The sequence below is a fragment of the Zosterops lateralis genome, assembly GCF_965231275.1.
Source record: "Zosterops lateralis genome assembly, chromosome: 9".
Taxonomy (NCBI): Eukaryota; Metazoa; Chordata; class Aves; order Passeriformes; family Zosteropidae; genus Zosterops; species Zosterops lateralis.
In genome coordinates, this window is record NC_139769.1 from 12,374,948 (window position 1) to 12,399,237 (window position 24,290).

At 37.2% G+C, this 24,290-nt stretch overlaps 1 protein-coding gene across 2 annotated transcripts in view; it reads right to left on the reverse strand.

Annotated features, from left to right (window-relative positions):
- Positions 1-601: 601 nt before the first annotated feature.
- ADGRL4 (adhesion G protein-coupled receptor L4) overlaps positions 602-24,290 on the reverse strand; it is a 73,142-nt gene continuing 49,453 nt past the window's right edge. For both annotated transcript variants that reach the window (XM_083868103.1, XM_083868102.1), the window contains 8 exons: positions 23,628-23,821; positions 22,203-22,370; positions 20,485-20,688; positions 19,256-19,476; positions 19,095-19,161; positions 4,465-4,556; positions 2,724-2,892; positions 602-2,285 (listed from right to left, as the gene is read on the reverse strand). In XM_083868103.1, the coding sequence (XP_083724229.1) occupies positions 2,223-2,285; positions 2,724-2,892; positions 4,465-4,556; positions 19,095-19,161; positions 19,256-19,476; positions 20,485-20,688; positions 22,203-22,370; positions 23,628-23,821 (1,178 nt within the window). In that variant the 3' untranslated portion in view covers positions 602-2,222. The remainder of the gene's footprint in view (positions 2,286-2,723; positions 2,893-4,464; positions 4,557-19,094; positions 19,162-19,255; positions 19,477-20,484; positions 20,689-22,202; positions 22,371-23,627; positions 23,822-24,290) is intronic.

A 24,290-nucleotide genomic window follows, 5' to 3' on the forward strand; every position in this document is an offset into this window, starting at 1 on the left:
TTCAATTTATGTCCAATGTCAGTCTTTCTCTCTCTGTTGGGTTGAGGTTCATGTAACTAAGGGCTGTGACAAATAAACTCTTTAATTTCTTGTCAGTACATCTGCATGCTCTAGGAAGGACAATTGCAATATCCTTCAGGGTCTGAGGCAGGGAATCTAAAAATTTTTTCTGCTCTTTATGTACTGTATTAAAAGATGAAAACTCATCCTTGTTTGTAAGGAAAACAGAGTTTCAATGAAGATCTGACCCAGAGACAGGAGAGCAGTTTTCCTATAAAAGATGTTCTTTCATTACAAAGACTATTGTAAGCTAAACATTTATGATGTATTTTCTTTCCAAGGAACTTTTTTCAATCTCCCTGAGCATGCTGAAGTCATTATATAGTTACTAGAGATGCTTTGTCCAGATCAGCTTACTATACATTGCAGTTCTGCAGGAGATTAAAAATGATGGGCTGGTAGATATCCTTCTAAAAATACTCTTTTAAGTAATATGTATCTGCATTTCCCAACGTTAGAAGAACATACACAACAGCAAAGGAAATATAGCAAATAATTGAGGGCAAATGATATATAACAATAAGAACTTTTACCACTGTATTTATTTAAATGAATGGAAATGTCAAAATGTGAAAGCAAAGCGCTCCAGTTTATTCACATATTTTACATTCAAAGGACCAAGAGATTTCTTTAGTACTTTTTGAAAAATAGACTACTCTTTTTTCAAAAAACTTGACACAGGCATGGAACATACTTAATGAAGCCTACTATTGCAGTGTATACAATGAAAACCTTGTGTATAAGGAAAAAAAGATAAAAACCAAAGTTGACCATTACTAAAAAAGATTTCCTTTAATATAAATAAAATTCAGACTAGTGCTTTATTTTAACAGACAACACAACAGTGGGATTTATTAACAACTACATATTTACAGTGCCTCACTGGCAAAAATACTGGTCTTCATCTGAGATCCTAGACACTTCCTGAGAAGGCAATGTGGACAGGATATTGCTCAGCATTTCACATAATTTGGGTGCTAAAAGGGTGAAATTAAAGCATACTTTTCAAATAAGTCAGATGCCATAGACAGAATGGTTGATGCATTGTGCTTATGCTCTGATCTGCCAAACTTGCACCTCGATGCTCCCTTTGATTTTAGTAGTTCTATACATACTCCTAAGGTCAGGTGCAGGATTGTTCCAAACCCAGGAGCCTCAAAGGAACACAACTGCTTAACTCAAAGATGCTATGAGAAAACTGCAGTAATTGGAATTTGACATTTTATAGAGCCACATTAGCTTGACTTTAAATCTGTGTTCTTCTGCATGAGTGATTTCTACCACCTTAATTTGATCCTACAAAGTCTGGATTCCAAGTATCTCTATGAAGTGACAAATCTGTGAAAGCATCTTCTTCCCACAGCCTCCAAAATCATAGTGCCAGTTAAGCAGATCTCAGTCTTTTTGGCAATTAAATAAAACAAGAACCAGATATTTCTCAAAGTATTCACAAAATAATCTTTCAGTTATAAAATGACTGTCCCACCAGTCTTGTATCAGATCTGACCTCAGCTCTTTAGATCTAAACAGTTCTTTAGAAGTTATAAAAATAAAGGATTGATTAATATACAAATATATATTTCAGAGTGATAAGAGAATAATATTAAACAAATTCCTTTTTTAATCTACTTTAAATTAAAAGAAATGTTTTCAAAAGTCTGGGCTGAAGCAGATCTTTATCTATTGACTCTAATGGAACCCATTCCCTGCAGATGGTCACACACAACTTACTGTATGAAGTTCATTACTACAAAAGGATGGTGAACATGTTTCCACTAGCAAAACACTTCATAAAATCTGCTGTGCCGGTTGGTTTTTGGTATTTTGCTTTCAAGAACTGCAGATATTTTTAATATTAGAAACAAAACCTCAGCCATGCAGTCTTGAGGTTCTTTAGAAATTTGCTTCTTTCCCTTGTCTTTATTAATATTTGTTTTGCAATGATCCAGTTTGTTTTGTATACTGTTAGTATACAGAATAATACAGATGTTCTGCACGAATGCACAAGTATGTACAAAATCAGTAATTCAGTTAAGAGATATGCCTGCTCACTGGGTCATTCCATGCTTTCACAATACCATATTTTGCAGTAATATTCATTACAACACCATGTCGGTTGCTTCTTTCTTCTGCTGAGATGCTTTTGGGTGTTTTCCTTCCCTTTATCTCAAGCAGCCGAAACAGCAAGGAACATTTTTGAACAATCTATAATACTCCTCCTGAATCTGAAATAAAAATATTGAATTCAATTATGAAACAGGTTTGTTAATAGGTCTATATTTCTTTGAACTCATTCTGTACAGCTACTGCCACCAGACGTTTTAAGGTGGGGCTGACTTTTACTTTAGGACAGAACGCTGAAGGAAATATCATCCCAAGGTGGTGTGGGTGGATCTTGCTGCTAATTGAAAAGACTGGAAGGAAGTTTTATTGCACACATTTGTATCATTTCATCAGGTTAATGACAATATAACTAAGCAGTTTTGCAGTTAAAAAGCTCCATTATCCCGTGTTTCATACTTCAATTTTAAAACTGGAGAAAATATATGAGAACATAAAAACTGGACAGAGGTTCTGCCTCCACTGAAGGCAGAAGCTCAACTTCAGGACACTTGGAAAGAGTAGGGACATGAGTAACTTCCCGCAAGGAGGAGGATACTTACCTTCCTAGACAATACACAAAGAAATATGAAGATGAACATCCCCTGGAATGCATTGAAGATTGTAAAAAGATAGGCAGTAACCACAGATCCCTGGACCACATGGAGGACCCCAAAAATCCAGGTAGCACCAAGGAGGAAGAGGAGAGCAAGAGCACCTCGGGCACAGGATCTGGACAGGAAGAAAACATTGTAAGCAACACACAGGCACAGGCTACTTGTCTTTTTCTCCAATTTGGGTGGTGAATGCTGCCTTGGAAATTTTTTCACAGCTGCAAAGGCCTGAGAAGTGCAAGTGCAGGGGCTGCTCTTCAGGGTGTGCTGTAGCACTGCAGCATGAACAAAGTCACATAATCACTTCAGAAGAGCAAAGGAGTAAAACTGGAGGGCCTTAAAACACTGGCTTCTTTAATCTTCAGATATGTTTTCTCTGGTGTACTGCAGCACCATATGATTTGATTTAAATCTACTGTTAGTGTAATTCCCCAAGGAAAAACATATGTCTGTTATGAAGCATTCCCTCACTTTTCCTCCTCCCCCTTATCTTCCTCAAAAAAATAACCCAGAAAAACGTTCAGTGCGCTCTTAGGTCAGTGCATGTGCATGACATCAAAGGATTCCCAGGCTGCCTCTCAGGTTCACTGCAGAGGACAGTGCAAGTTGTAAAACCAGACTCTTTTTTAAATTTTGTCTCTTAAAAATAGAAAAGTAATAAAAAAAAATTAAAAAATTTGGTTTTAGAACACAAGTACTCTCAAATAGTTCCTGGGTCAGCATATTGCTGCCTTAAAATTGTAGGAACTGATTGGCTATGATTTTTTTTTTTTAAGATGCTGTAGAGCACTGTTCACAGACTTGAGCAAATTACAGCATGTTGTCTTGGAAATGAAGCCACTGATTACTTTCTTATTCATTCTCAGCTCAGTCATTGCAGGACTTCCTTTGAACAGCAGACATTTTTAGCACTGTTCCCCTGAAAATGAATAATTTTCAACTTCATTAGAAACAGGTCACCACGAGAAGCTATGAAAGGTGAGGAATAAGAGAAAGTAATCAATCAAACAATTGCTAAATCCTAACTATAAATCTAGTGCAATGCGTTGAAACTGCAGGAGTGTTCCTAAGCAACACAAACAGTAAGTTGTTTTCAATGTTCCCTGTAGTACACTTCAGCTTTTCCTGCACAAACGATTTTCAAGGTCCCTATAAATCAGTTTTAAAGAGAGTGAGTTGATGGAAAAATCATAGCAGCATGCAAAGTAAAGATTCTGCACCATCCCCCCAGTGCCACAGAAGCATAATATCCTACTGCAGACTTTTCCCAAGTAACGTAAATGGCTCCAATCTCTTTTCACTTGTTACTTCAAGGGAAATATTTTGGTCCCATTTCAGGCATAGTTTTGAATTCTGTTTTGCCTTGCATGGAGGCTGTGGAAAATACTTAAGAAAAAAGGACAATTGCTTATTTAACTCTGCCATCAGCCTTTACCCTCTGGTTGATATGGGCCACTTGTTTTCTTTGTGCATCTTTCACACACACCCTATGGTACAAGGTATTGCTCAGTGGGAATAATGACTGCAAAATTTACAACCAGATATATATAAAGGTAATAACAGAAAAAAATATTTTTTTCTTTTTCCACAAATCTCAGGATATTAAACTGTTACTTTTGAATACTCATTATCATCTCTGTCTGTGTTTAAACCTACAGAAGGTAGAATTTGTACTGAATGGCAAACTTACCTTATATTTTCATAACAACTGACTTCTGGCTTTAGCATTGCAGTGTGTCGAAATACTTTATAAATAATCACTCCAAAAGCCAACAAATTAACCTGGAGGGAGTGAAGAAAAAAGCTTTCAGTTCAAACCAGGATACTTTTGAATGCCAATAACTGTTAAACATTTAAATGAAACAAGTCAGATAAAATTTCTGTGTGTCTGAAATCTACAGAACCCCATGCCAAGAGGGGAAAAACCCTAACCTGTTCTGGTTCACTTCTATGAAAAAAATATGAGCCCTGAAATAAACATTGATCAAACAGGGATGCAACCCTACCTTATCTCAACAGTATCACCACCAACAGTCTGCAAATGTTTATTGATTTTATTGGTAAATCTCCTCGATTTCCTGCTGAGATTATTTTTCCTAAGTAGAGATGAGGGAAAGGAAAGGAAAGGAAAGGAAAGGAAAGGAAAGGAAAGGAAAGGAAAGGAAAGGAAAGGAAAGGAAAATTGAGAAACTCCCAAAACCCCCTCTCCCCTATGGGTTTTCTGTTGTACTGTATCACATTGATCTTGAAATATATGTATATTTTGTTGATGGATAACATTATTAGCATCATACATTTTGAGGTCTTTGGGGTGTGAAAACTTTCAAGTGACACAAAAATCTTGGAGGCTAACACAAATAATTAAAAAAAAATCTAAATTTTGTTGAAAGGCTTCTGGCTATGTATCTTCTCTTTTATTTTACGTTTTTACATAAATTAATAGTTTTGGTATTTTTTCCTAGATTTTTTGTACAATGGCATTGAATTTGAAACAAAGAAAAGCAATTAAAACAAGCAATTTTGCAAATGATACTCAGCGTTCTGATCTTCTCTTGGCTTGGCTAGGCTTCACTGATCTTTCAGTTAAATTTTTATTGTATTCCTTTTAAAATGTGGATGGTGGCCTTCTTACTTTGGAGCATTTAACATCAGACTATATTTAAAATGTTAGTATATTAATAACATTTTAGCTGTGTGTCATTCAGGTACTATTTATAAATCCTTGGTTGCAATCCCTTGGTCAGTTCCTGTGGGCTTCCAGCTGTAGAATGAATAAAATTAATACCTTCCCCAAGTTGTTTCTCCAGAAAAACTGTATGGTTTTTCCCCTGCTTCTTTTTCTTTAAAAAAACCAAACCAAATCCAAAACTCAATTAAAAAAAAAAAAAAAAAAAGCCTCTGAAATAAAACCAAAAAGCTGTTGGAGCACAGCACCACTTGAAAAGAGGTCACTTTCATTTGTTAACACTTGTAAGGTATGTCCTTAGAACATTTTTGCTGTGTCAAGGGGGGAGTATCTGATATTAAAGCAGCTTTAATTAGTTGCATGCTCATAGTTTATTGCAGCATAATATATTTACAATTTGATAAGACAGGAGATAGAGCTGATGAGCAGTTTAGGGAATTAATCCTTCGTTGAATACCTTGTACTAGTGTTGATAGTGAAAGCTATTCTGAAGCTCCTTATATTTAAAATTGTAACCTATGATACCTCCTAAACCAGCAATTTTTCAAAGTTAATTATTAGTCAGTCAGTGGTTGTGGATAATTATATGCAGAATTACTTTTTATCTTATATTTGTTGGTGAATAATATATCAAATAACTTCATGCATACACTGTAATCTGCATAACCCACCTAATGTACTTATTAATTTCAAAAAGGTAGCTGGAAATGTGATTGAAGTACCAAAGTACCATGGAGAACACACTGATGGTTCTTTAGAAACTGCCAGAAATAGGTTCTGTGAGAAGCTCTATGGGCCAACCCCCCCTTACTCACAAAAACAGCTGCAGAACTGGTAAGGTTTTGCGGAACAAAGATGGGATGGGCAGCAGGCTCCATTTCTCCTCGTCCCAGTGGGGTTCCTTTACACAAATACTATTTGCACTGTCTGTTTCACAGGATAATAGGATTTGGCCTTCTGCATTAGAGTAATACCCATTAACTATGATCTTTTCATTCACCAAGCCATTCTAATGGGAATAATCTGTTTGTATCAGGGGAGCAGGAGAGGTTAACACCAGCTTCTTGGAGTCAGCTGCCAGAACACAATTATTGTACAATATGTCTCAGGTAGCCTCACAGGAGGTAGTGTTACAGGGTAATGAGGGTGAACTTAACTTCTGAAACACACGGTCATTTCCAAGATTTATTAAAGTCTTAAGTCGGCCTTTGCCCCACTTTTAAGCACTCCATTAATAAAAAATTTCTCTAGCAAAGTGAAAGTGCATAGACTGGCTTTACACAATGCTTCAACCTAAGTTAGAAGCCTCTGGAAGTGCATTTTGTCCTTTGAGGGGGGATGAAATGGATAACAAGAAGGTTGTAGTATCTATCTTGTGACACAGAAATGAAGCAAAACTCGAGGGAAAACAGTAGCATGAACTCATGGGTAAATGCAGAAGAAAAAAACCTAGCTAATGTAAACAATGTGTCAAGTGTGGCCTTTGCAGAAAACTGGTAATCCAAAAGGTATCCCAAAAGGTATCCTAAAATTAATGCATCCTGCTTCAACCTGATACTCTGCATGTTCTTTGCTATGAACATAACAATGGCCTCAACTATTTCTGCGAAACGTAAAGTAAAAAGCTCATATTGGATGGCAGGGCTGAGTATGAACACTAACAAGTTGGACTTATTAGGACTAAAGGGGAAATAGAACTGATACCCCCAAAGAGCTATATGTGTTCCAACAAATGGAATGAAAAGTCAAATCACTTAAAATGCCTGGCCAAAGATACAAGCACTTAAGACACTTGAATCTGCATCCAAAACTGAGTTTCAAACAAGCAGACACTGAGGTAGTAGGCTGCAAAAGCCATCTAAAATATGTACACAAGAAATCGTGGATCGCCTAATTTTCCGTCTATGGCAGAGGGGCTTCTGCATGAAATACACTGAAACATCTAAAAAGTTTCAATTGCTCCTTACAGCCAAATATTGTTTTATACTTATTTTGGTTGTAATCATGTGTTTTCGTTTTTGTAATTAAACCACAGTCTTAAGATCTTGTTGAATAAACCTTCAATGATATTGTAATTAAGACTGCCTTAAGGTGACAGGCAAGGTGAATGAGAGTGAAATGGCAAAGACGAGGCGCGCTGTCTCCGGAGAGGGAGCGAGCTGGAGCAGAGCAGGATGTGCAGGCAGCTGTGAAACCGAGCTCAGGACAGGCTCTGCTCGGGGCTGGGGAGGGCCAGCCTGGGGACCAGTTACCTGAATAATGAGCACAGTTAGTCTGCAGCTTGGGGCAAACCCGGAGCGTGAGATGTTGTGGCATGGCCGCAGTTTTATCGAGTGAATAACAATGTTACAGTGTGACACAGCGAGTCCTGGTGCCTTTGTTTTCAGTGCTATTACATGGCTGAGCAGTCAGAGAAACTGCTGCGTGTCCTGAGAGGGGCTTCTCGGCAAGTCTAATAGACTAGAGGGGAATTGCATTGATTCCAAGCTCTGAACTGAATAATTTTTTTTTTTTTTATTTATTTAACAAACCACCCCAGACTGCTATTGGGCAAACAGTGCACTCACTCCTCACCATTTTACAAAGCAAACCTCTGACTTTCTCCCTACCAGGGCAATTCTCTGAAGTGCTGAGAATCCTCAGCCCTGCCTCCTCTGCAATTCAGTGGGAATTATGTTTCACTCATCATTGCTCAGGTGCACTACAGGACTAATTTTAATAATTAATCTATTCCTTTTTTTTTCTTTTAAGTGGTTAATCAAAGTCAAGGACTGATACAGAAAAAGCTTCCACTCACAGCATCTTCAGGGAATCAAGTCTCCCTAAAGATATTTGTTAAAGTATTTTTAGCCTTCTTAAATTCTAGAAATGTTGTGGTATATTTATGGACAAATGAAAAACTTAAAATACATTTGTATGAAATAGACATTGAACAAGAGCAATTATTATGATGCCATGACATCAAAGATCCTGTAGATATGGGCAACTACATTTATGTAGCTGTATAACCCTGGATAAAACCTAAGGAGACACAAACCTCCATGAGCTGGGTCTTATTGTACACCCAAGATGGAGTTTAAAGGAAGGATGGTAAGTGTTTAGTATATCTCTCTCTAGGACATCACATATGAAAAGGGTCAGAAGGATTTAGGATTTTGGAGTGACTTCTGGCCCCATTAAGCCAAAATGCAGAACGGCAGTTAAACCGTAAAACTCCCATTGCACCAGCACTGTCAAGGCTTTATCAGTACACACCACAGTGAATGGCAGGCCCAAGATGTTCACAGGCAAAAGTGGACACTGCTGCAGGTTTTGCTCTGCAGATTAGCACTTAGATGAGCCATGGATGCATACTGTGGTAAAGAGCAGGACAGTGCAATTTTCCTGGAGCTGTTTAACTCCATGATGCAGTTCCCACATTCACAACTGTGATGTTGGTGGATTATGTCCAGCAGACACACAAGGAAGAGTTCAGAGCAATCTGGAGCGGTACAAGTCCTAGGATCAGGTCTGACCCACAGCACTGATCTGGATAATTTCCTCTTGAAGGAGAGAGAAAGCAATTCAGAATCAAAGAAATTTCCTGGTGCTCTCCTAATAATTTTGTAAACAATAAGGAAGCTTTGTCAAAGGAATTAGCCTGGGGATCTCTGTTCAATCACTCATATGTATTTTAGTGATGGGAAAAGCAGTGTGTGGAGTTAACATACCTCCACCTACATCTAGGATAGCTCTGAAGATCTGCTTGCAGGTTAGCATCCCTCCCTCTACCTCCCTACTACCATGACTACCTGAACAGGTGCTTCTGCAAGAAAGGAAAGCTGGGCATGGACAGAGCAAGATGCCTGTTGCTCTGGCTGCTGCTCCTATCAGCTCTGGGACTTCCCAGCAGAGATCCCTGAGGAACAATCTCATCTATTGTCTAAGTAAATTACCAACTTCTCTGTTGATTGCTAGTATTTTGGAAACTAAGTAATAATATAAAAATGAGCATGTAGGTCCTAAAATCCAAAATGTTCCAGGCTGCTGGAGTTCTGCTAATAGCATATTGCCTAGCAACAGCTATATTTAAAATAGGTCCTTAATTCCACTCTTAAATGTAAGTATTTTACGTACTGGAAGAGTAACGTAGTGTTCTGTCCTCAAATAAATATGATGTTAGTGCTTCACAATGCATGAAACTCTCTCTGTGTAGATACAGAATGATAGTTTTTGCTAGTTGAGCACTGAATAGGATGAGCTACACAAAATTTAATATAACTTGCAAATAAAAATATTTGCACTCATGTTGAAGAGCTGTAATTTCTTTCATAATTAATTACAATTAAATTGTAAGACACTGAGTGAAGTGATCTATCATCATTTTGCCCCATCAAGGTAGCTGAAAGCTGTCAAATTTGACAACTAAGACATCTTTTTTCCTTCTTCCTCCCATTCCTTTTTTTAAAACAAGACAAAGAGCACTTGAAAGCTCAGAGGGGAATGATCTGTCTTTCATGGAGGTAGCTCAGTTAGCGCCTGGACTTCTGGTGAAATTAAATAGATCAGGACAGGGCATTCCAAAAAATTTAGTCCAATACATTTTTCTTGAAAAATGTCAGTTCATTAGCACTAAAAGACATTTACTGTTTTAGACTTTGTTTTCACTGGGAATCGCTTCCTGACTAGGATAGCTTTTCTGAATAAAACCAGAAAGGACACTCCTGAACAATGAAAATCCCTGTGGACAGCACATTTATACAGGATGTTGGAGACGTGGGGCACAATTTTCTGTTTTACTTAATATTCAGACTAGGCTATGACCCTTGGTTTTTCCACACTCTGTATAGTTATTCACTGCTACTGCTACTGCTGGATCTATTGCATGGCATATAAATAATTAAATATTCACTGGAGCAGAAAGACCTGGATTTCCCTCACCCCCCCCAGTTCCTCATCCAGGGTTTTCTAAAGACAGTTTTGTTTTTTAAACACTGCTGTAATTGTTTAATATGACACCGAGGTTTTGAGACTATTTCCAATACACATTATTTATAGAATGAAAAAGGAATTTGGAATTTCATGTAGGATATCTTTGTGAAAAAGATACACCCCAGCCTTTCAAAAGTTATTAAACATTTCAAATACCAGCCTTTAAAGGCTCTCTAGTGTTACAAAGAAGAGAAGGTATAAGAAAGAGGCAGCTAATTCTAAAGACTCAGACATACTAGTTCTGATTCAGTCTGAGCACTGTACATTCAAACTTCAAAAATGAAACCCCCAAATCATTCCCTTTTCCTTTCTTAGTCTCTGTCTCAATAATTGATGAAACCATCTATATGCTGATGTCAGATCTCACAAAAAAGAATGAGAAAATTTCTCCTGCTGCTCTCTTAGGCATATACTTGAATTTTTTACATATATCATATTGAATTTGGCTCTTTCAAAAGATGTCTGAAGTTCAGAGCAGCTGTATCTGTATCAGTCTGTACAATGACCCTCATTATGAGCGTTTGAATTAATGAGCTTGTGATGGTCTGAGTTCTGCCACAGAGAGCAATACATTTCTGTCTTTCTGGCTGGATGGCTAATGGCTGGGTAAAACCACAACATTCAGCGGGTCATCGTTATTTCAGTCAGGGGAGAACGGAATTAAGCTATTAACAATACAACAGTTTAAGCTTCAAAATGAAAATGTATGCTATATTAATTGCATAAAATTGGACACAAGCTGGCAGTCAAACAGTCAGGGTTTGTCTCCTGACTGATTTATCTCATTACCATGTCCCCAGTGAATATATCTTCTCGAATGCTTTAAGTATACAACAGCAGTCTTATCTGGGAGTAGGAAATGGAACAAAAACACTAATGAACCCCCTTTAGGCTGTATTTTTGGGAAATATTTTCAATTATTCAGGGGTAGAATTTTATGCTTCTAAGATTTTAATGATTTCACTTGTTTTAAAAGTTAAAACATAGCCAAATGAGTTTATTACAAATCCTGACTCAGATGGAAAAAAAAAGTTCACATAGGATTGCTTTTCATTTATGAATGCTTCAAAGTTTTCTGTTACATATTTTAAGCTATAGATTTAGACTCAATTAAGTTTCCTTTATATTTTTAGAACACTTAAAAAGATGTAAACAAACAAACAAATAAATAAAAAAATGGGTTTTCCATGTTTTTCATCAGGGTAAGCTGCTTTGCAGACTTGTGGATTCAAACTTCTTATTTGATTGCAAAACTAAACACATTATTTACCATCAGTTCTGCAGCCAAGGGCAGGAGGGATGAACCAACAGAGCTGTACCTGACCTCAGCCATAAATGTTACCCCAGGTAGATCCAGTGGTAGGACTGGGGTTTATTTTTTCTCACGGTATAAATAATTTCTAGGTTCACACGTCTTTTCCAAGAAGCTTTTGAGAAGATGTATTGTCTTGTGAGTTGGGAGTGACATAAATCAGGCTGTTTAATGAACTGATTCAAGGTGCATCAAAAAGTTCAGACTACACATTGCTCCCATCCTATGGTTTCTTTGCACACATGGAAACCTTTCTTAGGCTGCATCTGGAGCATTATGCAGGAGCCCTGCAGAAGGAGTTTTACATGGCAAAGAGCGAAATAGTTGTATATCATCTTTTAGTACAAGTAGCTTCACTGACTGGATGAGCTACCAGGAAGGAGAAAGTATCAGGAGCATGACTGAGATGTGAAGTCTGAGAGCAAGCTGTATTTTCCCTTTTGGAGGTGTGAATATTTGGCAGAAAGATGACCATACCTTCCACAATTTGCCAAATCCTCTTGAAAATTTTGCTTTTTCAGAAATATCTATGATTCTGCAGTGGATATGGTCACAAAATCCCATGGCATGATTTGTGCAAAACCACAAAAACTTCTTTCAGTGTCCAATTGAGATTTCCAAGTAGAGTATTCCTGTGCAATTACTACTGAGAATTTAAATTTGCCTCTCTAAATGCCTGTCAGGGATGAATCAAAGGGGAAGTAGAATAGTGGAAGAAAATCTGATTCAAGTGAGAAAATACGTCATGTGGATGAAGTCATGTAATTACTAAGAAAGTCCAAAAGACATCATCGGTCTATGTTAACTATCTAAAGCAAACCTACGGTGTCCTTTCAATGAACAGTTTAAGATAAATGTATAGGTTTATAACAAGGGAATGTACAGAAGCACCAAGAAGATATTAAACAATTAAAAAACCCTAAAAATGAAACTCAAAAACCCCCAACCTATTTCAGTCAGTTGTGTGGCTTTCCTGGAAAAAAAAATCCACAAAAGGTGATTATACCTGGATCTATTAAAAGGGTGGGCACAGTGTATCTTTCTAGAACTGGAGGAGGATGTGTGAAATATCAATCTGCACTGAGCTGTGGAACATCTCAGGAAATTTGCAGCCAGCTGGCACATACAGGTGCTCTTCTCTTTTCCCTTGACATCCACCTGTGCTCCCTCTCCTGCTGTGTCTGCTTGGTTCACTCTGGTGACAGAGGACATGCTTGAGTTTCAAGTCTAGTGTCCTTTCAGTGACTGCAAGGGAGAACTTCATGTACTTTTTCTTACAGAACTACTAAGTTGTGTTTTAAAAAGCAAACACTTTTGTTTGGAACATCCTTCAAGGACCCTTCAGCCTTATGTGATGAATTTGTTATAATGCAGTAACATAGGATCAAGCAATTTTTCTAATTACATTACTTTAATAGAACTAATGGACACCCCTTCTTTTTTCTAAGTATTTCCAGGGACTATAGAATGGAGGATTTAATGGCAGAGGGAAGGAAGATAAACCCTTGATTCATGTGAAAGCGCTGGTCTTGCTGAAAAATTGCATCCATTGGGTTTGGCAATATGGAAGCTGCATCTTGGAGATTTAAGCTGATCCTGTCCACTGAACACGGTCAGTACTTTCTGACTCAGTTATTATTTAGCACAGCAGGTATTGTTGCTGAACAGCACTGTGGTTTGAACTAATCTGTTTCAAGCAAAGTTGCAGACTCAGTCTTTAATGCCACTATATAATTAATTCTTTCCACTTTATCCACAATGGCATAAAAATGCCATGGGGACACCTTTAACTGAAGCCACAGAGGGGCTAATGAAAAGGGGACTATTACTCTTTAAAAAAGAATAATAAAGGCATTGCTAGTCCCTGTAGGAATTTATTTCCACTAAAAAGGCAGACTGAGAAATAACAGTAGATATAAAAAAATGTTTTAAATGGCTATTTTCTGAAAAACATACAGTAAATGTAGGGTACATCTTTCACATCTATCTAAGAAACATAACTAAGCATTTATCACAAAAAACCCATAGAATTTTTCAGAGCATAAATATTCATTGAAAAATGTGAGATGTGTTGTTGTGGAAGTCAGAGGTCAAGAAAAAGTTTTGATAATAATTCTTAGAATATCAAGAAATGTCAGGAATATTGAACATGCAATGTTTCACTGAAGGCTAGGGATAATAAAGTGGGGAAGACCAAAGAGGCAGTGCACTTGATGACATCAGTGTGATGTGACTGGCCTCAGAGGGGCTGCTTTTTATTTATTAATTAATTTTTTAAAAAAATATTTTTATATGGCAACAATGGTCCATCAGATCATTTTTATTTTGAAGCTTGAGAAAATGTAATATCTTAGATTCTTTGAATTTTTTTTTTGATAAGAAAGATGTTTAGTTTGAATAGCCTAGATTAAGTACATAAAATTTGTGAGTATATGAGAAAACAGCACAGTAATGGATTTGCCAGGAGATTTTTCTGCATTGATTGCAGCAGTATTATTAATCCTGAATCAACCTAAATGTACAGAACTGAATAAGTATTAGAGCTGTCCATTAAGATTTGAAAAATGCACTAGTCCATTAATTTTACCTTTTTTTGTTGAATAAATTATTTGACAAATAATGGTAAAATTCATCAAATAAATTATCTGATGAATGTATTTTTTAAGTAATCGACTAGCTCTAATGAATATGCAGGCAGTTCCTTAATGAAAAGCATTAGTCTACTGTTAGCCTGCTTTCATCACTCATATGTCACTTTTTTGTATTTTGCAACTGCAATCTGTATATTTTATTCATTTACCCATTCATTTATACAAGAGAGGTTCAAAACAGTGTGGTTAATCAATCACTGAAGTTCTTAGGATATTTTTTCTTCACAGTTGATTATTCATTACATTTATTAAAAAGAGCTTGGATTTTCTGGGAACACCACTCCCAAGAATTATTCTTGGCTTGTGCGTTCCAAGTCAAGTGCACAAGAATGCTCTGAAAATTGCAGGGTTCATGTATAAGCCATTTTTATGTTGTAAACACTATAATTACCAATTGTTTCAAGAAACTGGAACTTGAAGCCAAGCCAGACACCTTCAAACTCCCTAAAAACACTCATTAGAGGAGTAAAACAAGGAATAGCATTCAAGGAATACCTCCTCACTGCACAGCCCTGGCATGTTTGGATAAAAGCCACAGAGAGGATTATCTGGATGATGTTCAATTTTGGAAATGTTCCAACCTCAAAGAGCAAGTCTGTATTTTTTATTAGAGAGGTGATCTCAACAAATGATAGTGATAGATTTATACTGTCAAATGGCAAATTGCACCTATTAATGTTACAACACGTCACACTTCTGAGTCCTGGTTCCTCACAGAGGTGTGCCAATTTATTGTGGCAGTGACAGTAGGTACAACAGTCAAGTCTGCATGACTCTGTCGATACTGTAAAGGTACAAATCATGTTTTCATGGGTGACTTTGAACTTGCTGCACAAAGCTCAGCTGAACAGATTTGATGGGAGAACATTGTGGGAGACAGGTATATTAGAAGGGTTGGCTATAGCTGCACTTGGAATAGCAGTGATTCTTTTCCAAATTTTCCTTTTAATGTCTCATAGACTTTCATAACTACAGTGTTAATAGCCCTTGGCCAACCATTCCAGACATCATTTCAACACCCAAATGGATAACTAATATATAGCTGAACCTCAAAATAGGTACAAGTGGAAGGACTTATGCTGTGTCCATAAAGATGAAGTTTCCAAAAACACCAGGGATGTAGAGTAAAGCCCTAACATAAGTCTATTCCCACTCAAAAAGATGTAATGCCAGAGGTAGGGAAAGCCATGTTGAAATCCCCCACAATGGGAAGGAGGTTGTTATTGACTGATATTAAATGCTAATCAAAACTGCACCCATCACCCTGGCAGCAAACAGTCATTTCCCTTCTACACACTTATTACAGGGAGATTATTATTGTAAGAGTATATTACAATAGAAAAGAAAGTTCTTCTAGGGATTCTTTTTATTCTCTTTTTTCCCCCCACCATTTTCATACGTTTTATCTCTGGGGTTTATATTTGTCTTTGCCTCAATCAGTCTTGGGTTGCCATGTGTGTGAATGCTTGTCCCTTAAAGCTTGAGATAAACTCAGGTTTCTATTAAAAAGTTTAAATACATGTTATAAATAATTTCTCCATACTTGTATTCTTTGATCTAATCTATTGCATAGTTTTAGTTAAAATGGTTGTGGTTCTAAAGATTACAAATATTAGGAGGAAGAAATAAATTGTGGAAATTATCTTCAGTTTGCAGCTTGTTTTATAAAGGTTTAAAATGCTCTTTCTTTGCTAAGTCCATCTAAAGAGTTTCTGACCCACTTCTTTTCATGTACAGTCACCAATCTAATAATAATAATTTTTAGATGGGATCAATAAGTCCATTGCTTTGCACTTAAGACTTCTAATAGAGCCTTAGTATTAATAAGCAAACACCTTCAGAAGTAGTGTTTCTGGTTAGGCAATCAGAGGAGAAGCTAATTTGTACTTCTGATAAACACTTGAGCTCCCTATGTTTCATTATTACTGCAGATTAACAGCGCAAGAATGTGTTTGAAAAACGTGCCCTGAGACAGTCAACCCATTGGTGCAGGAGGGCTTCTGTTCTTCATCATTTAAATGCTGGCTCAGAGGCATATTACAGTATAATCCAAACCACAATTCTCCTGGGCCCCACTCACAGAAGTGGAAACCACCATTTGGGTACATGGGCATTTGTCCTGACAATGATTTAAATGTTTTTGTGTAAGAATTTTGTGGTCTGTAGCCCTCCAGAGAATTCATGTCCATGGTCTCCTGACTATCTTGGAAAACCTGCAAATTCAATGCTATTAGTAGATGAAGCTCAGGATTAACAGTAAAGTGGAGCTGCCAGATTTTTCAGCTTTCAATATGATGGTTGCAGTGCCCTATCTGGTTATACTAGAACAAAAGTTTCTTGTCAGAGTACTTAATTAATATTTTTTTTTCCTCTTTAATTAGCTGTGGGAAGAATGGAAATATTGGGAAATATTGGGCTCCTGTAATTAAAAGGACTGCCTGAGTGGCGCTACTTTGGAAGAGTTTAATCTTTGTCATATTGGAGCCCATGCAGTGTTCTCAACAGGAAGGCTGGACAATGGAAACAGAATTGCTACCAACAATGTGCTTTCCATGGAGAAGACATCTGACACCAACTTCATCTTCTAGTGTCAGTGCCTATTTTCATGGGGTTTTCCGTATTTTCCTTTATTACCTGGATAGAGCATGAGCAAAGTACCCAGGTCCCTGCATGCTTAGAAAATATCTCTCTTGCAGTTCAGGCTTCATTTTGCTATCACTCCATCAAAACTAGCTGTCCAAACCCTCAAAAAAACCCTGGAGCAGCTGAAGCACCTTGCTGAAAGTGGGTTGCCTTTTTACCCCATGGTTTAGCAGCACATTGTTATGAAGAGAAAATAAATAAAAGTATGTGAATATTGTGAAAACAAGTTAGCATAAAATACTTCTATAACCCGCAAAAATTTGCTGAACAACCACTGGGGTCTTTGCTGTTCAGCTACAGGTCTTTTGCATGGCTTCAGTTAGGCAAAGGACTGGCTGCTCTCCTCATCCATAGGAGGGCTGCACTGGCACACAGGTCTGGATGAACTTCCAGCACCTCCCTTTTTCCTTTTAATTTGCAGGGATTGGTGGAAGACCCGGAGTGCTCAAAGAATATCTACAGGCCTCAGAGCTCAGCTTGCAGGATTTACTTGTGCAGCCAGCCAGATTTACAGCAAAGCCACTGCAGCCCTCCCTGCTCTGCCTCTGTGCTGTGTACCTGGGATCCCCACTGGGCACGGCTCTGCTGGAGCTGGAAACAAGGTTACACATGCCTGCTCTTGGCGCATTTTGTGTGTTTTGATAATGTGATTTTCGTGTGCTAACTGCACAGAGATACATCACTGTGCATAAATCTTTACCTGAAGGCAGATGAGGAACAGGAATGAGAGAAATGACAACAAAACCCCAGCCCTGCTGCCTCTATGGAAGAAAAGATAAGGTCCAAAGAGGAAATAGGAAGTTGTAAACTTAAACCTAAACGTTGTAAGAATTTCCTAGTAAAGGATGATGTCTTGCAATGATTTTATTCCATCTTAGTAACCTGCTGGACCAGGGCTGTGTGACCCAGAAGCACTGAGCCAAGGAAGGTCATGGTGCTTCACCTTTCAAACTCTGCTGTGCTCACCAGAGGGGTGAGATGGGGAGGCATAACCTCACAGCTAGATCTGGCAGGTTGTTTCCAGCTGTGGGAATATGCAGTGGGAATTTGGTGTGAAATTTGACCAGAAATATACCTGATACTTTATTAAGCTTTGAAATGGATAATGCCTTGAAATAAAACTGTTTCACTACCGAGTTGTATGTGTTAGGATCTTCCACTTTTTTTTTTTTAACAAATCCTCACATTACACCAAATAGCTTAAAAGGCAACATAGTTGTAGCTGACTTGACCACAGATGTTGTGAGGCCTCACTATTGCACCTTCTCCTTCTGTTAGCCCCAACTATCACTGTCAACAGTCTTACAGAATAAAGCCCCATTACAGCTAGAATGGTTCCTTAAACTTTATAGCACTTAGAAATGCTCGTGAGACACCAAAAACATCTCAATTCAGAATTGAACATGTAATACCTGCCAAATTCGTAGGTTTGAAACCACTTCCAATAGGAATTAAAAAGGCCCTCTTCACAACTGAAATGGGGCTATCAATACTTGACTTGTCTGCCCGTGTGAAATAGCGGGTTCTTTTCTCTGACGTCGCAATTTAGTTTAAAATGGCTTTGATGATGACAGGGTACATGCGAATGATAAAACCACAGAGATGACAGTCTAATCTTACAAAGATGACCGATCACTGATAAGAGATTAAGTCACACAACATTTGAAAAACCAGATTATCTGTCTGCTGGGATGGTGTCTGTGTACACCTCCTGCTGAGCCATGCTGAGACGCCAGTGACATACAAAGACACTTCCCTGTAAAAACCAGAAATGCTTCACAGAATTTTTCAAACCGTTGGGATAAAAGAAAGAGAGTAAGGAAAAAACTCCTCTGATTTTATATTGAGCTTTTTTTGTCAAACATTCATTTTTCAGACTAGTAAAGTATTTAGATGTACAGCATATAAATAATTTAGAGATACTATAAAAAGATCTAAATTAGTCAATTCTGCCCTATAATTAGCACTCACAGCTATTCTGGCAGTGGGTGAGTGATTATTAAACACCTTTTATTATTGGCTTTATGTACTACAATAAAAATTAAAATTATACTTACAAGAATTATTAGACATGCTGGTCCTATAAAACTCCATATAAAGTTATTCTTAGTGCTGAGCCAACATCTGAAAATTAAACAGCAGAAAATGCCTTGAAATGTGCTTTTGTGATTATTGTCTCCTTCTGTATGATGATTTGGACACAGAAATAGTCACTTACACTTCTGTGGTGCCATAGTACTTGTATCCCAGTGCAGCAGAGATTCCAACAACCACGGCTGGACTGACATAGCCAAAGACATAGAAATTCTTGTGCAAGAAACCCTTGTTGTAGATGACTCCCACAACTATAAGGTAGAGGTGAATGCCTTCAATACACATCCATGCAAAAGCAGCTAAGAGGAAATAATGAAGTAGTCCAGCAGTAATTGAACAGAAGAGCTAGAAATTCAATCAGAGAAAGCAGGAGTCATAATTCTATTAATAAGATTTTGTCTCTATATGTAATAATGTAATAGTACATGCACAGCCAGTCACCCAGTGACTCTAAAGTGGTGATTCAGCCCAGTTGTATTGCTGGTTAACAAGAACTTGGCCTACACCCATTTGCACATTCTTTCATTAGTGTTTTGTGTAGCAAATGGTAAAATAAAGTGACAACATTCAACTTTTAAAATTAGTGTATGACTTCCCAGAAAAATTGTATAAGTGGTTTAACTACGTTGATCCTATAGCTGAGTAGTCTATATGCTTGATCTACACAAAGTTAATTTTTATTGTGTTGATAACATTGTAATTAGACATCACAAAGAATTATTTCTGAAATAACTTTCGTTATACAAAGTATTTGTAAAATGATATTTTTCAATCCATCAGTACTGGATTGCTACCTCAGGGATAGCAGCTCATATTTTTTCAAGTGATTTTAAATACTATTCAGCCACTTACAGTACATTATTTTGATAATTTATGCATAATTTTATTTCTTAATACTAATCTGGCATGCAGAAATTAACATCCTAGCTTTCTGAAAAGCAAAACGGACAGGTCATGACCTCACATGGGGTACTCTAGCTAACAGCTCAATATCTCAGATGTCAGCTTGGGATTGCAGCTCTGGCCTGATTTTAGAGAAAACTGTCACCCTGGGAGCCACCAGTGTGGCTTTATACAGCATCCTAAGTGAAGTGAAAATGCTAAACACATAGAGATCACAGTCTCAGTAAAGGTGACAAATTTTAAAAGAAACCCATGGAGCAAAGTCAATACACACCAGCTCAGATGAAGGCTCTGCTTCTTTAAATGGCCATTTTGTATTTCCTGTTACTGTACTGGGAAGTCAGGGTCACTATTGTAGGTAGGAAATGTGGGGAGTGGAAGGAAGATCATATCTAATACTGTATATTTATTTTGCAATACAAAATCAAAGCACAAGTGAAAGCTACCCACCTTATTATTGTTCATATTAATTCCAATCAGAAAAATAAGTTCCGCCAGGAAAAGGCTGCAGCAGAGGTTTTTGTGAATTGTCGTTCTAGTGCTTTGAATTTCACTGAAGAACCAGAATGTGAAAATGCACATGGAGAGGCAAATCAACGAAATAATTATTCCTAGCTGAGTGATTCTTGTAAGAATGCTATAATTTGTAACACCCTGGGGGAAAATTATAATATAGTATTTAAAAGAACAGCTTTGTAACTTCTCAAGAAAGACCTCATTCTATAATACAGCTCTTTTCTTCTTTTCTACAAAATATTAATCAAAATTGTTTGTAGAGTTTCACTGGAAATGTAAACTTTGGATAATCTAAAAAGTATTGGGTTTTTCTGAGACAGATATAATTCTAGGGGAAATTAGTAATAAACTATATATTCCTGCTCTTGCATTTTCTGATATTTCTTAACAAAACTTTTTATTAACATCGGTATCTCCTAATAAGATTTTCAAAATCAGATCATTTTAGTGAATGACAAATACACTGGCAGTAGGACATCCATTAATATGACATGAACATTTTCTAATATAAAAGGACTTATCACAGCAGTGACTTAGATAAGCAAAACTGAATAACTGTCTTACTGAATTTGCAACATGATCAAAACAAGACTCTGAAATAACAATCACTTCAAGCAAATGCTATTCCAGATATGCAACATGAACTTTCTCCAGAGAAACACAAGGTATTTCAATACTGGACAGGAATATTTTCTGTATAAGAATACAATTTCTTCTGTTGTTTGTTATTTGAACAAAGAAACTCTGAAATACATGAACTGTACATCTGCAAAAGGATAGTGTTCAGCTGACCATAAAATGCATCTAAGTATTTTTTTACTAAATAAAGGATGAGAGATTCTTCACCTCTCAGCCTTTCTTTTCAAAATAACTATATAAGTACCTGCAAAGGTTTTAAATTTGAACTGAAGACTTAGGATGCTATTTAGCAACCAGGAAACAGCCTCTATCAGCATGAAATTCACAGTGTGAGAGAGCTGTCTCAATACAGTATATTCATGCTAATATTCTGCTTGCTGTCAGTTCTGATACCTTATAAAGCTGCCTCCTGAGGCAGGACCTGAGCTCCTGCAGATCCCCACTGAGATCCTGGAAATCTATGGGGCTTCTTTACATAAGAAGGACATAAATTGAATGGCCATTCTCCTGATTTTGTGCTGGTCGTGAGTGTCCATGTTTAATAGTCATAAACTTCAGATTGATTATGCTGCTGCAAACTCTCCAGAGAGAATTTAAAGCAGATTTTTAGATGCCAAGGTTAGACAAACGGGTGGCAAAGTTTTGAGAGACAGAAATTCAGGGCCATATGGTTACTGACCACCAATGAATGGCAGATAAATCCCACAGCAGTCCTAAAGTGAGATTTAAAATGAAATGCAATGCTCCAAAAATAAGCACAACAGACTGTGTTTTTGGAACAAGATACTTTGCTGCATCACTGCTCTGTAATACTGCTGAAAGGACATAAGGAAATTCAAACACATATGGGAGGAATTTTGTTTGCTTTGTGCACAATAAATTGTGTGTTTGCTGAACAAAACCAGGAGACAACCTAAAGGGGGCTGAGTATGCAGGTTGCATTAAAATAAAAACATAAGGAATGAAAACAGAAGAAAGTGTCAGGTAAAACACTAAATTAAAATAGCACTTACAACGGAGCCACCTGAGGACATCAAAACAGCAAAATGAGTCAGATGATTACATTTGCATGAGATATGAGTGGAGTTGGAATGTGTCAGCTCACAGCCTTCTGTAGCCCAGTTGCCATTCATTGTGTCTGAGTAGTTCCAAAATGCACATTTAATGTCTTTATCTGCAGTCTGGAACAGAAACAAGATGTTCTGCTGATGGCAAAAGGCAGGATATTTCCCATCAAGAGACCTTTCTTACGCTAGACCGCGCAATTCATTAAAAAATGCTTGTTATCATTGGAAGGCTGGGAAACAAAAAACACATTCTGCAAGGCCTATTCCAAGCAATTAAAATGTGGCTGGGGATGGAAGCAATTTATTCACACAGCTAAAACCCCACCAAACATGTAGTCTAATCAGATTACTGAACCCTTCTGGCACCTGCAAAGACGTTGGAATTTTTACCTATTGAAAACACTGTTATATATACACTTGCACCTGCTGAACGTGGACTAGACTCCAAGGTTACAGCCACATTGCTTATCCATTCCAAATGAGCAGTTCAAAAACTAAGACTTAGTCTGTGAATTTTACAAAGCAATCTGGGATAAAGCCAGGGTCATATCACACCTGCTATATCACCTGCTACACAACAGTGAAGGGTAAGACCATTAGTATTACTTAGTACAGTTAGTGCTTGCTAAATCTAGTTAAAGACTAAGTCTCCACTGTAATACAGGCTTTATAAATTTATGCAAATTTATATAAAGGCGATTTCTAGCTCAGAAGGGAAGTAACAAATTTAAAAGCTATGTAATCAAGGTTAGCACCTTGTCCCGTTGCTCACTCCTCTACAGAATTGCATTCTTATGTTTCTGATTATTCTTTGTGCCAGGTAACGTGATTCTTCACCTATGAGTGAAACCAGCAAAAATCTGTATTTGCTGGAAGTAAACCTCTCAGTTTTAAATAAATGTGTTCAGATTTCAGAAATAAAAAAAGCTTCAAAGCTATAGGTTCTGCTATGACCCCCTAATTCCAGGTTACTTTTTTTTGCATTAACCTTGAAGCATTTCTTCCCTTTTTTTAGTATACATGTTTAAGTTTTTTCAGAAAAAAATCCCCACCTAAATACAGAACAATCAAGATCCTGTAATGTTCTCTGGTTTAGGCATCTACATTTTATCCATATTACAACCCAGCAAAGATGGCATTATTGCCCTTGTTTTAGTCCCATAGCAATTTTCCTCTGTATCATATTTAGTATATTGCACTTAGGATGTCACATTTGAGATTAATCTTATTAGAGTAATAAATGGTAACCTCACATAGCAAACAACAGAATTATGTCTCAGTTTATCATATGCTGCAGGTATGCTTGCATCACATAAAATCATTAGCTAATGTTTTGTTTTACTTGAAGCTGATAATAAAAAAACCCCTTACCTTGGCATACTTTAAGGTAAATGTTATTTTCTCAAGCTCATAGAGTGTGGGTGGGTTTGAGCTAATTGCAACAGCTATAACTGCTGAGCTGACTGTCTGTCTGTGCTCTGAAGGGTCTTTGGAGGAGCTGTTTTTAGGTGATGAAAGCAGAGAACCAATATTGCTGTACCGCAGAAAGACAACTGCAACAGTGCCTATCAATCAAACAGACCAGGGTTAGTAGTTTGTGGGTTTTATAGAAGAACAAAATTGAAGACATTAAGGAAACAATAAACAATAGACATTATTGCTGCTATTGCATAAAATATGCAAAACAGATGGAGTCTTTGCGGAATACTTATAAAAGTGCTTTAGAGACAATGAAATATAGCTTTATTTAAAACAATGTAACTGGCATTAGAAATAAAAATGTGTGTTCGCGCTGGCAATACTAATTAGATATATGCACATATATTTTTCCCAGAGTAATGTATGCTTGCTGCTGTTCTGCAACTGGTTACACATGTGGTGTCAACGCTTATAAAGTAAAATGTCTCACACCTGAAGTAAATACTGGACCTTTCTGAAATACCCAGCTTGCTTTGACTTCCGTGACAGTGGACCCAGGATGGAATACAAATAGGGAAAAGGAAAAAGGTATTTTCGGATTCAGTGCTGATCTTA